General features: G+C 40.5%; 1 protein-coding gene across 1 annotated transcript in view; it reads right to left on the reverse strand.

Moving 5' to 3' along the window:
- Positions 1 to 6,602: 6,602 nt before the first annotated feature.
- Positions 6,603 to 13,982, reverse strand: part of tcp11l1 (t-complex 11, testis-specific-like 1) — a 9,930-nt gene continuing 2,550 nt past the window's right edge. The window contains exons 5-10 of the mRNA XM_019876877.1: positions 11,954 to 12,174; positions 9,821 to 9,957; positions 8,930 to 9,099; positions 7,831 to 8,012; positions 7,024 to 7,196; positions 6,603 to 6,937 (exon numbers count right to left, since the gene is read on the reverse strand). Of these exons, the coding sequence (XP_019732436.1) occupies positions 6,714 to 6,937; positions 7,024 to 7,196; positions 7,831 to 8,012; positions 8,930 to 9,099; positions 9,821 to 9,957; positions 11,954 to 12,174 (1,107 nt within the window). The 3' untranslated portion in view covers positions 6,603 to 6,713. The remainder of the gene's footprint in view (positions 6,938 to 7,023; positions 7,197 to 7,830; positions 8,013 to 8,929; positions 9,100 to 9,820; positions 9,958 to 11,953; positions 12,175 to 13,982) is intronic.

Below are 13,982 nucleotides of genomic sequence, written 5' to 3' on the forward strand. Positions count from 1 at the left end.
CATACATGGCAATGGCGAGTGATGAAAAAAGCGGAAGGGGCGTGGCCTGGACGGGGGCGTGGCCTGGACGGGGGCGTGGCCTGGACGGGGGCGTGGCCTGGACGGGGGCGTGGCCTGGACGGGGGCGTGGCCTGGACGGGGGCGTGGCCTGGACGGGGGCGTGGCCTGGACGGGGGCGTGGTTACTTACAAAAGTGGCACTAAACATGCTGAAGATGAAGTGTATTAAATTTACACACTGTTTGAAAATTGAACAGAAAAAAATCCCAAGATCGCCACTATTCTTTCAAGTGAAAATTTGTGCAATTTTGCTTATGCATTCCTGGTGAGCACCAATATGTAACTCCAAATTTGCTGCTCAAAATCAAAACTAAAAAAGTAAACACATTCCCTGCCATATTTAAGATTTGTTCATGACTTGTATTCATAAAGTGTTGTGTAAATGTGATAAAAAGCTGTTGATTCTTACCTCATACAGTGATAGTGAATATTTATTATGCATACAATTTATTATGCCTAACCGTGCTTTATTATCCAAGACAAAACGTGAATTATCAATATGAATATAAAACGCAAATAAAAACAAATAAATGTTATCATGCTGTTGCTACAAATGCATACCAAATAAAATTGAAAATATCATCCTCGTATATTTGAATAAAAAATTTATATACCTCGGAGTGTACCTGTCTATCGGCGAGGGGCGTCAGTGGAGCAGATTTCGTTGCTTGGTTCAGCCAAAGTACCCCAGCGCGTAACGTCTTTAGTTGTATCCGCTGACGCAGTTTGTTTGAAAAATGCCGATCCCAAAGAATAATTGCTCCGTCGAATGGCGATTTTGTCGGCATGTTTTTTTCACTTTTGTTGCATGATCTGTCAATGCCACGCATCCACGGGAGCCATAGTTAATTAAGTCACTACAATACACACAATAAGCTTTGCCTGCTACGTCTGGTTTCTTCAAAAATTGTCCAAGAGCTTCTGTAACTTCGTCGAACTTGGAACCATTTTTACCTTTACAGTGGCTTTTCTGTCAAGCCAGTCCCATCGGAATTTATTCTTGACGTTTGAGTCAATTTCTAGGATTCTAGGATTGAAGACTCCTGGTCTTTCGTCAAAAATTTCATAATTCCGCTCAAAACGATCCCAGAACAATGAATTTGCAAGACGAACAGGCCGCCATGAATCAGGTAAAACAATATGTTACGTGCAATTTGATTGGTCCAATCGCTTGTAGTTAACCAATCGCTGGGCCGTATATAATCGAGCTAAGACTTCCGCAACAAATAATGCCTTCAGTGATCTGATTAGTTGAAGCTTTCATACACGTCCAATCGCAGGGCTGTTTACAAACGGAAAATGGAGAGACTGTTCGGGAGAGCTCGCGAAAATTTGACGATAAGGTACCTGACCGCCCCCAAAATTTTCTCAACGGATTTAGACGATTCACAAAAATGATCAATTTAAGAAATAAAACAGCGGATTTCCGCGGACACGCGGAAAATTGCCATCTATGGCACATCAACCGCACAGTACGGAAGTGTAGGATTCGATTCCAGTTCGTGCCCACTAAGGTTTTCTTCAGTTTCCTCCCACATTCCAAAAACATGCATCATAGGCTGACTGAACACTCTAAATTGTCCTTAAGTGTAATTATGAGTGTGAATGGTTGTCTATGTGTGCCCTGATTGGCTGGCAACCAGTTCAGGTGTGCCACGCCAACTGTCTGAAGACAACCGGGATAGACTCCAACATGCTCGCGACCCTCATGAGGATAGGCTGGTTGAAAATGCATGGATGGATGGGCATTTTATCTGTTTTGTGAGCACAGTCTCAGTGGTAAACATACATCAGAGTTGGCTTGAAGAGCTATTCCTTCGTGACAACTTCGGAGGACATTTCTACCTTGAAAAACGCCAGCCCCGAGCTAAAAATATATACATACATACCTATTCCGAACACCGACGCTAACACAACTTTCAATAATGGGAGTTATTTTTCCTCCAGATGGCGTCCTCGCTGCTTGGAACATACGGAAGCCGGAAGTTCACAAGTCTCCGTATTTTCCACCGGAAGTACGTCATGAGCTGCCGGGCATGTAGTCCAATCTTGCACTATAAATTGTACTTCTGAGTAAAAATTTAAAGGGGAAGTCAAGAAAAAAAATCTTTACAATTAGGCACAGAAGGTCATTAGCTATGTCAACTGCGTCACAGAAGACTGTAGGGCAGTGGTTCTTAATCTGGGTTAGATCGAACCCCCGGGGTTCGGTGAGTCGGTCTCAGGGGTTCGACGGAGCCTCTGCCATGGAGGGTAAGACACATGCAACTCAACATGTTAATTAGTTATGACACGCCCGCTTGGCCATCACTGGCTGCAGATGATCACATGACATATTAGCCCCGTTCACACGACAACGTTTGGTCCGACGCACATTTTCTGTGGTACTGTTTGTCCTGCATATCATTCCAAATCCGCCCAGAATTATTGGGCTCTTACACATTGTGGTACAGGACAGTGTAAGCGCAACTGTCTGTCATCTAGTGGTGATTGATGATATAACAACTTAAAACTAGGGTAGTATACAGTGAAACTCCTCTACAACGAAATCATGTTTGCAGCAAGAAATTTTTCACAACAGGGGGTTTTTCATTGTAGTAAATTTGATCTCAGATGTAAGCACACACACACACACACACACACAAACGTATGTGTACTCTATTTTTATTCCAATAGTGCATAAGTATGAGCACACACTTATTTGACACTTCATATTGTCAGTGTCGAAAGAAAAAAAGGGAAAGAAATTGCAAAATTTACGATCAGTATTCACTTTCACTTACATCATTTTCTTTGATAATGTCTTTTATTTTGCTTGCTCCGTCTTTCATTTTGATCACTTTTACCCTCTCTTCCAGCATCAGAGCTTTTCTTGTCTTAGCTGCTTGACATCCAAAGGTCCGTTTTGTAGCCATTTTAGCAATGCAACGTCCATGCTTTTGTCTGAATCTAACAATAACAAATAATTCCTGGACTACTGCGCATGTGTAAACCAGTGTGGTGGTTGCTGTTGCCGTTTCCGAACAAAGCAGTAGAGGTCGCTGTTGGATTAGACTTCGTTGTAGTGAATGTCTTCGCGAGGCTGGAGCAGAGAAAATGATTTCGTATAACGCAACAGGGGTTTTTTTTTTCGTCGTATGGGGGGCAGGAGAATGGGAATGTGTTAATGCATGAAGATTTTTTTTACATTAGGGGGTATTTTCACCCATGTAGGTTTCGTTCTAGAGGAGTTTCACTGTATTTGTAGTCCGGCACCCAAAGTCAGAGAAATGTACTGCTCCTGTCAGGTTCGGGTATGAACAGGTGAGGGGATCCCACAAATATCGACGAGGATAAAGTAGAACAAGAAAATTATGGAAAAATAAAAGACCGAAAAAGCACAAATAAAGTCGTTGCCAACGAAGAGTCAGGATAAAAGAAAGAACATAAATCACTTGCAACTAGCAAGGTAATACCGGTAAGTAAACAGAAACTAACTTGCAACAAAATGGCAAGGAATCCACGCAAACGAAATGAGCATGAACAATAATACACCATATTCTGATTTTACTTTGCCCACCTTTGCGAAGGCAGACCGAGCACCTTCGCTGCAGTGTGACTTTTACGTGAGGCACACGATGTTCATGCACCTAGAGCCCATTTTGATGGCTGCCTCTTCGTTTTGTGCAGACGAAGCGTCCTGCTTTCAGCAACTTCATGTACCCTTTCATACTTGATGGAAGATTTTCCTCCCATCCATTCATTCTCTATTCCACTGATCCGGGGTCACGTCACGGAATGAGATGTCTCGCCTCCTGATGTCTTCCTTGCGGATTGCCCCATTGTGCCAGATGAAATGGAATGGTCACAGTTAAAGCATGTTATGTCGCCTTGACCCTTTTCTGCTTGAGGGATGTTTACAACCTTCACTCATCATAAACCATGGATGGCCATTACAAGATAAGCAATCACTTCAGAACAATGGTCAGAGTTCATGACAATCTCATCGCTTTCTGTGAGTAGTGTCAGTGACTTTTCAATGTCACAGTGTATGACAACAATTGGTTTACAATAATCCAAGTTAACTGAGTTCATGGGATTTAAATTAGTTTTCATGAAGAGTGGAACTGGATTTTAATTCATTGATGTGGAACAAATTAATAAAAAACATTTTAAAAAGTGAATACAAATAAACTCATTCAGCCATACTGTGCGATTCAAATCAAATTTGGTAAATAAATAATCTTTCCATAATTTGACCTTTACTGTGCACGAATATTTTAAAATCTGTGATTTTTGAGAGCAAAAAAAAAAATGCAAAACAATCAAACAACATGCAGACACACAGCTTAATTTCGTATATTCTACCATCAATTGCTGTGATTTCCAACCACCGCGGCATACTGGAGTAAATTATTGTCCATAAGAGATCATCAGGTATACAGTTGGAATTCAATTTCATTTAATTGCTCTGAAAAAGATCATTCAAGATAACTGTGCTTGACCTGCTTTAAATTCCATTAGTTAGTCAACTTTTTGTTCAATTACACAAACTCAGATTTTAAATTTGAATAAGTACCGTATTTTCCGCACTAAAAGGTGCACCTAAAAGCCTTCCATTTTTTTAAAAGCTCACAGCGCACCTTAAAATCCGATGCGCCTTGTGTTATTACGGTAATAGTCAACCCCAAAATGGCTCCTTGCTAGAGACGTGCTTGTTGAAACTTAAGGTGATCAGTTACGCAGTTGAACAGTGAAATAGAGCAGCAGCAAGAGAATTCAATGTTAATGAGCCAATGTTATAACTTGCTGTTGGTTAAGTGAACTGTGTCGCTGCTTTATTTAATAAGTTTTACTGATATCTGATCGTTCTGTAGCAAAGCCACTCAACAGCTAAGCTTAGCTGTGGGGATCTGTGTATGTTGGGGAGAGTGGGAGGGGTACTCTTTATGTTGTGTTTTTGATGTGTTACTTGCACAACACTGAGTTGTATTTAAAAAGTGCTATATGAGTAAAGTTTGATTGTTCAAAGCTGTGACGTGGTTGCACGCACAGCAGGAGCAGCGGACTATGGACTGCTGAGGGGGCGCGTCACTCCAGTGGCGTTGCTACAGTTCTGTAAGCATTTCCTTGAGCGTAACTCCATCTAGTGGATGCATTGTAGATTGTGTCTTATAGTGCGGTGCGTCCAATATATGAAAAAAATTACAAAATAGGCCATTCATTGAAGGTGCGTCTCATAATCCAGTGCGCCTTTTAGTGTGGAAAATATGGTAGATTGATGAAATGAGATTCAAATTACTGTGTGCAGAGTACACAGTACTGTATATAGTTTTGACATTGTTGTTGGGCACATGCCATGATAGTTTTTGGCTGTTGGCTCAATCGAGGTTGTTAAACAGCTGCACACAATCAACTTTAACTCCACACGATATCAACACTTCTGCAAAGGGAGGAGAGCAACAGAAACTGGTTACTTTGGCATGAAATCTTAAATACAACCCTGCAGGCTTGCCACTCTGTCTAAAAGCTGAGCAAAAACAGGACACACACTGCTTGGGGTTCTCAATCTGTTTCTTACAAACTGTTAGCATAAAACTTCAAGTATTTTCTATTGTTACACTGTCTTATACTTTCACAATTCGCACTTAAGTAGAATAGAGAAAAAAAGTCATTATAGTATAGATATGTCTGAATAGAAGTAATGCCACAAATCAGTACTGCCACACTCCACTTCCAATAATGGCAAAGATATTACAAATGACTGGGATTCTTTTATTTCTCCAATACAAATGTCAGTTAACTAAATAACAAAAGTAATTAATTAAAGCACTCCATGTAACACAGAACCTTTCTCACATTTCAACTCAATTTCATTTCTACATTCATAAAAGAGAAACATAACACTTTTTGGGAAGCCACCGCAAAAGAGCAATGGGTTGACAAACAAACTGCAACTACAGGTGTTTGAATGTTTAAAGCAAAATTTCTAGACTAATGCTTTTTTTCAATTCTTCTTTCCTGATTATCTACAGCAGGTGTCAATTAGGTGAGTTGGTGGAGGCAAATATCTAAAACATACAGGCAAGGTGCCCTCGAGGACCGGTGTACAGCCTGGTAAGAGGAACAACTCGCACAGTCGACTTGTTATTTTGTTTTGACTTACCCGCTGGCTAAAAGCACCTCCACTACTTTTTGGTCCATATCTTCTTGGACTGAACTATAAGAACTAAGTTATGGAGCTACAGGAAGACCCATGCAGTGGAAATTGTCATCTGAACTTACATACAATATTGGTTCATTCCATGGTATAGCTAGTGCACCAAATTTGTACGTTTCCTTTTGCATTTTTATCTAAATCTGCAAAACCACTTGGGCTCCAGTTATTCATTCGTAACTATCATCTGTTCTTTAAACCTCCCAAGAATTAAGAAACGGTCCAAAGCATTATGTACCTACTTAGTCATGGGTTACACGGCGTCAAAACACATTGGATTTCATAGAATTGATGTATATCTAAGCAGGGTCAGAGGACACAGCGGAAGGTTTTTTTTTTTTTTTCCCCCTCCATGTAGTGATTTTAATGTGTTTTAAATGTGTTATCATTATCCTCAGCTCCTTTTGTTGAATTCAAGTGTTAGCTTGAAAATGTACCTAACATCACTGTCATAGCGCTTACGTCTTTGTGCTGGCACAACCTCCTGATGAGAAGCACTCTTGGAGAATCTTTCGGTAGAATGGGGAGAAGACCAGCTTATTGAAATTGACGAGACAACTGAAGCGAACAGCAAGTGCTTGTAGCTCCTTGCAGATGGGTGCAAGACCTCCAGGTATAGGAGGAGGGGTCTTGTGTTGACTGGACTCCAGAGTGGCCAGCAGGTAGCTCTGAACCCGAGAGTCTGAAAGAGATGCCAAGAGAAGACAAAAGAGGAGAGTCAATTCAATCTCACCCACCAACAAAAAAATTGCAGTGGACATCACTTACCCATCAACTGACGGACTGTGTTGTCCGGCTGGATGGTGGCAGAGATTTGCCCCATCAGAATGTTTTTTTGGTCAGTAGATAATGCGGCGGAGCCATGCTGGGTTAAACATTGACTTAGCTCCATGCACAGTTTCTCCCCAGTGGTCACTAGGGTCTCTTGCAGATTGAAAGACCTTGGAAAAGGCAATACGTTATTTGCATGAAACAACACAGATTGGCTCCTGCGAAAACTACAAGGACAAATTCCAATCCTATTTATGGAGAAAAATTTGTAGTTTTTAAGGCTGAAACTACAAGGAACATATAGTGACTGGTCCAAAAATGTAGGTACACCTACGCACTCAGATGTATCTCATATTGTCGAATCACAATGCTCAGTTTTGATTGGCAGGTTTGACACAGAAAGGTATTAATTTCAGCAATTTGTATAATATTGTAGCTGTACTTTGCATTGCCTGGCAACACTACAAGTTACAAGTACAACAAACATCTTCAATGAATTCATACCTAAATTTCTAATGCAATCCTATGAGTACAACGTAATTGCCTAAGTATATTGGTTAATCAAACAGATGCTTCAAGCAGATTTTGCACCACAATGTTATTGTGTTACAGTTTATAAATAAATTACATTTTTGAAAAACAGACGATCTCATATCGGAACAAAATGAAAAATTACAGATACAAAGTATAATGTGTGCCACCAGTTGTCATAAATAGGTGTAAATAAGGTACTCAATTTTACAAATTTTGTCTAGGTAATGCTTTACAAGTTTTAACAAAACTGTGGGAGGTGTTTGTACTTACGGTGCATGCATATCTGCAAGCATGGCATGAACAGTGTTTTTAAGCGTCTCCATGAGCCCCGGAATGCCTGAGATGGCTTCCCCCGTGGTTGTGTAAACTATGAGTAATATCGATGAAAGTAGAACTAATTGTTCAGTTATTTGCTGCATTTCCTGGAACCGAACCTGATCCATCAACATTGTCTAAGTAGCAAAAAAAAAAAAAAAGAAAGAAAGAATATCTCAGAGCAAATCCAACTGTACATGGTACAGCGGTACCTCTACTTACGAAATTAATATGTTCTGGAAGAAATTTTTTAACGAGAAAATTTTGTAAGTAGGGACGCGTTCTCCACGTAAATACCCTAATCCATTCCAAGCCTACCAAAATTCAGACATAAATGTTTATCAAGCATAAAAATGCATCAAAATATGTAAAAAAATACATGTTACATTTAGATTATTGCACAATAAATGAGAGTTGTGCATAATGTAAAAAACAGAGTAACGAATAAAAATGATGGTCATTTAACTTAACTGCGTCCTTATCGTTTTTTGCCCTCTTTAGTTCATGTTCTCTCTCAGAAGGGGTTTTTGCTTGGCGTTGTGTAAAGAACTGATCCAAGGGCGTTTGCTTTCGTCGGCTTCTAACAATCCTTTGAAAATGTCCAACGCAAACATCAGCATAGTGAGCGGTTGTCCAACTGGTGAACACTTTTTCTGGGTGATGCACATTTACGTAAAACTATCGGAACGCCTCATGGCCCGAGGGGCGAATGACGAGGACGCTGCATAAACACATATCTATCTGCACACATAGACTCATACATAGAGGTCCCTCTTAGCCAATGGGATAGCAGGATGATGCTCGGTAATAGCTAATAGCAGCACAGCTATAAGTATGTTGCGTTTAGGAAACTCAGAGCTGCGAGTAGTAGCCTATACTGTATTTTTACCTTTCGTATCTTGAAATTTCTTTTGTAACAAGAGGCAATATTTTCCTGTTGAGGCGTTTCGTAACTTAAAAATTTCATATGAAGAGACACTCGTAAGCAGAGGTACCACTGTAATTAGTTTTTCCAAAGGTGTCACAGACTGAATAAACATATCAAAGAGTTTACCTCAGGAAAGGGCTCTGAGAGGTGTTCCCATTTAAGCAGGCGCAAATACGCTTGATTATGGACATTAGCTGGGAGGAAAGCAGGAGGATCAGCTGAGGCCTCAGTGGAAGAAGCCCCTCTCAAGTTCTTTAATGTGTCCTTAAGCCATTTCTCAGTATAGTCTAAAGCATCTGAAAAAGAGAGGAATCGGTTTTTCAGCGACAACATAACTCTACTCAACGTCACTATTAGACAAAGAACAAAAGTTGCATTTGAACGTTGCATTCTGAGGATCCGCATACAATATCACTTTTTAATCCATAAAAAGATAAGAGTGGCAGTCAAGGAAAATGCAGTTTGCCACACAAAGAGAGCATAGGCATGTTGTGGAGATCTGTGTATGTTGGGGAGAGTGGGACGGGTACTCTTTTTATGTTGTGTTTTTGATGTGTTAATTGCACAACACTGTGAGTTGCATTTAAAAGTGCTATATGAATAAAGTTTGATTGATTGATTGAAATAGATATTTCATCTATGTGAAAGTTCATGTGCATTTAGATTAGCTATAATTTGTGATGTCACCACATCGTGCAACTATGATTCAAATTTTGAATTGCCGCATGGTCAGTGGCCGAAATTCCGCCACTCATGAAAACTTGTAGCAAAACCCCGCGCGGTGTGCAGTGGAGTTCGCCACATCACTCAATGTGCGGCGGCCTTAATACTGTACTCTGTCATTGCCAATCAGGAATGATTGATTTCTTGAGACTTGAGTAAATGATTAAGAATGTTAAATTGTATAATTCGCTTACTGGGTTTTAATACTGCACTCTGTCATTTCCAATCAGGAATGATTGATTTCTTCAGATTTGAGTATATGATTAAGAATGTTAAATTGTATAATTCGCTTACTTGGTTGTCTGTCCAGAAACTCCTGGAACTTGTTCCTCTCATACTCAACGGACTGCTGCATCAGATGAGGCCTGATGCTGTTTACAGCAAAATTAGCCATGTCCAACTTCATCAGGTCCAATAATGAGAATATGGCCCTAAAAAGAGAATGCCAGGAAAAGAAAGTTAAACCTCTGTAAATATTTCCAATCTAATATTGTTTAAGCAAAACTCTTCGCTTCAGCGCCATCATCCATCCATCCATTATCTGAACTGCTTTATCCTCAGAAGGGATGCGGGCGTGCTAGATGTCAACAGTCTTCACGGAGTAGGCAGGAAACACCCTGAACTGGTTGCCAGCAAATCGCACAATATCATCATCCATCTAACATATTTATTTATTTATGTTTACTGCTTGTCAACATTAGGGTCAGCGGTGGGTTAGAGCCTATCCCATCTGACTGAGGAGAGAAGTGGGGTAAACACTGGCCTGGTTGCTATCTAATCGCAGGATACTGAAATGTAAACAGCCATTTACATCTATGGACAATTGAGTCTAGTCTAGTCTAATAGTTGCCTGTGCATGTTTTTGGAATGTAGGAGGAAGCCAGAATACACAGAAAATTCACACAAGCACAGGCAGAGCAAGCACATCATAATGCTCAAACTGAGATACAAAGCCAGAACTCTAAAGTGAAGCAGACGTGCTAACCACTAGTCATTAGAACTAAGTTCACGATGCTGCCCCGATAGAATCATTTAAAAACCCTCTATCCACACCAAAGGCATTCTCATGCTTCATAAAGGAAGATGATGACACATTGACAAATGAGGAAGGAAGGAGCGAAAGGGAGAATTATGCTGTTGGCAGTTGTTTTGCCTCGACTTCACCGCTTTAACTTTATTATTATTATGGCTATGCACAAATCTATTGTGACTGGAATTGAGATGTGAATTCACAGTTAAAAACAAATGCTAAATCATAACACAGAGTGTGAATGATTGTGTATCTGGGTGTGCTATGTGACTGACTGGCAACCAGTTCAGGTTGTACTACTGCCAGAAGACGGCTGGGATAGGCACGTGCACGCCTGCAACCTTCGTGAGGTTAAGCGGTTTAAATAATGGGTGAATGACAATTTTAAATATTCATCAGAAGACTGTGTTTTGACGAGTGGAGGCCATTAAAACATTGCAAAGGAATTTCTTTACTTGAGTTCCCGTTTAATTCCCCTTAAATTCAGTTCATTTGAACTACATAAAGCAAACTACACGCTGGATGAAGTCAAGTCAAGTACAACTTTATTGTCAAATGCGCTGCATGTGGAACATACAGCACAGATGAAATTTCTTCCCTCTCAACCAGACAACAAGACAACAAGAGGAGCCGCTGCGATAAAGAACTAGTTATATAGTTAAAATTTATTTCACTTACTTGAGCAAAGGGACAAACTCGGTAATCTCCTTTAGTTTACTGACATCCTCATCCCTGCAGGGAGCACAAAGCGATCCCATCATCTCAATAATGAAATTGGAAAGGGCACCAACGTCCAGTGCTCCTTTCTCCGCCTGCTGCTGGATTAGAGTCAGATCAAGAACCTCCTCAATTCGGGACCGCAAGTGACTATGGCCCGTCAGCAAGAAAGATAGCAACGTCTGCAGATACACAGATAGATTATAGCTTATTAAAAAGAAAAAGCTCAACATTTACAACATTAATCACAATAATGACAGCTGAAGACTCTTACATAAATTATGATGCAACAATTTTCCTTGGTTTGGGTTTGTCTAATTTGTTGCTTGCATGCAACTTCCTGACTTTGTTTTTTGATGTATCGGTATGGACTGGTGCATTCAATGTTGATGACAAATAACACTTTGATGATATAAAGTAATAAATACCTACACGAAAGTGCTTTGTTACATCTGCAACTGTTGTGAAAGCACGATATATATAAAAATGCATTGTATTGTACAGCATAGAGGTGTATTCCCTATGATTTTTGACAGCAGCCCTTTTTATCTAGTCTAATCTACTGCATGTGGAACATACAGCACAGATGAAATTTCTTCCCTCTCAACCAGACAACAAGACAACAAGAGGAGCCGCTGCGATAAAGAACTAGTTATATAGTTAAAATTTATTTCACTTACTTGAGCAAAGGGACAAACTCGGTAATCTCCTTTAGTTTACTGACATCCTCATCCCTGCAGGGAGCACAAAGCGATCCCATCATCTCAATAATGAAATTGGAAAGGGCACCAACGTCCAGTGCTCCTTTCTCCGCCTGCTGCTGGATTAGAGTCAGATCAAGAACCTCCTCAATTCGGGACCGCAAGTGACTATGGCCCGTCAGCAAGAAAGATAGCAACGTCTGCAGATACACAGATAGATTATAGCTTATTAAAAAGAAAAAGCTCAACATTTACAACATTAATCACAATAATGACAGCTGAAGACTCTTACATAAATTATGATGCAACAATTTTCCTTGGTTTGGGTTTGTCTAATTTGTTGCTTGCATGCAACTTCCTGACTTTGTTTTTTGATGTATCGGTATGGACTGGTGCATTCAATGTTGATGACAAATAACACTTTGATGATATAAAGTAATAAATACCTACACGAAAGTGCTTTGTTACATCTGCAACTGTTGTGAAAGCACGATATATATAAAAATGCATTGTATTGTACAGCATAGAGGTGTATTCCCTATGATTTTTGACAGCAGCCCTTTTTATCTAGTCTAATCTATCCATCCATCCATCCATTGATCCATCCTCGACAGTTTATGCTTATGTTGCAGGGCCAATAGCTTCGGCAGGGCAACCCAGACTTGCTTTTCTCCATCACTTTTTCCAGCTCTTCCCGGGTGATCCCAAGGCATTCCTAGGCCAGACAGGAGACATAGTCTCTCCAGTGTATCCTGGGTCAGCCCCGCGGCCTCCTGCCAGTGGGACAGGCCTGACCAGATGCCTGAGCCACCTCATCTGGCTCTTCTCAAAGTTGAAGTGGCTCGATCCTGAGCCCCTCCCGGATGACCAAACTTCTCACCTTATCTCTAAGGGAGTGCCCAGACACCCTGCGGAGGAAACTCATTTCCGTCGCTTGTTTCTGGGATGTCGTTTGGTGACCCGCGTCCAGGTAAGGGAATACGAGATCCAAATAATTTGATCATAATCTGGGTTTTTTGATCTGTACTTTGTCTGGTCCCTCACCTCGGATCTGTTTGCCATGGATGGACCCTCCCAGGGGCATAAAGGCCCAGACAACTAGGATCACTGAGACACACAAACCCCTCCACCACGGTAAGGTGAAGGCTCACAGAGGGGTTGTCTAATCTATCTATATCAGTGGTGTCAAACGTACGGCCCGCGGGCCGGATCCGGCCCCCAAAGGACTTTAATCCGGCCCGCGAGATGATTATGTAAAGCAGTGGTGTCAAACATACGGTCCGCGGGCCGTTCCATCAGGCCCACAGGATAATTTAAAAGTGAAGAAAATGAGTTTCCTCCACAGAATAAATATTTTTAATAAGGTGCAATTCATTGAGTATCCGCTAGGGGACACTGTTTTGATCAGAGAAGAAGACAACAGCAGCCTCAGTCCATCACTGAGACAGACCCATGACAGCAGACGCTATCAATAGCACTCTCACATTTACACATTTAATAGCACGCTCCTTAGTTTGTAAGGTGTAGGCAGGGATTACATTTAGATTTTATATGCACGTGTAAATGGTTTAAAACTTCCTTTCTTTATAAATCTCGTTTAATCTTAAAGTGCATTACTATATTTTTCAAAACCAATTACTTGTTAAAGTTTGTACAATCAGTGGGATCAGTTGCAATGCATATATGTGAATGATAAAAGTAAATTGCACATTCGTCAAAGGAAATGTAAGGTGCTTCATGAAATTAGCAAAGTATGGTATCATTTTAATGGTCCGGCCCACTTGACATCTACCCAGGCCGTATGTGGCCCACCATGTGGAATGAGTTTGACACCCCTGATCTATATCTATATATAGATATATATCTATATATAGATATCGATATATCTATATCTACATATAGATATCTATATATAGATAGATATTATCTATAGATATATACAGTATATATATATATATATATATATTCATTCATTCATTTTCCGAACCGCTTGATCCTCACTAGGGTC

This window comes from Hippocampus comes, unplaced genomic scaffold (genome assembly GCF_001891065.2).
Source record: "Hippocampus comes isolate QL1 unplaced genomic scaffold, H_comes_QL1_v1.1 scaffold110, whole genome shotgun sequence".
NCBI classification, from domain to species: Eukaryota; Metazoa; Chordata; class Actinopteri; order Syngnathiformes; family Syngnathidae; genus Hippocampus; species Hippocampus comes.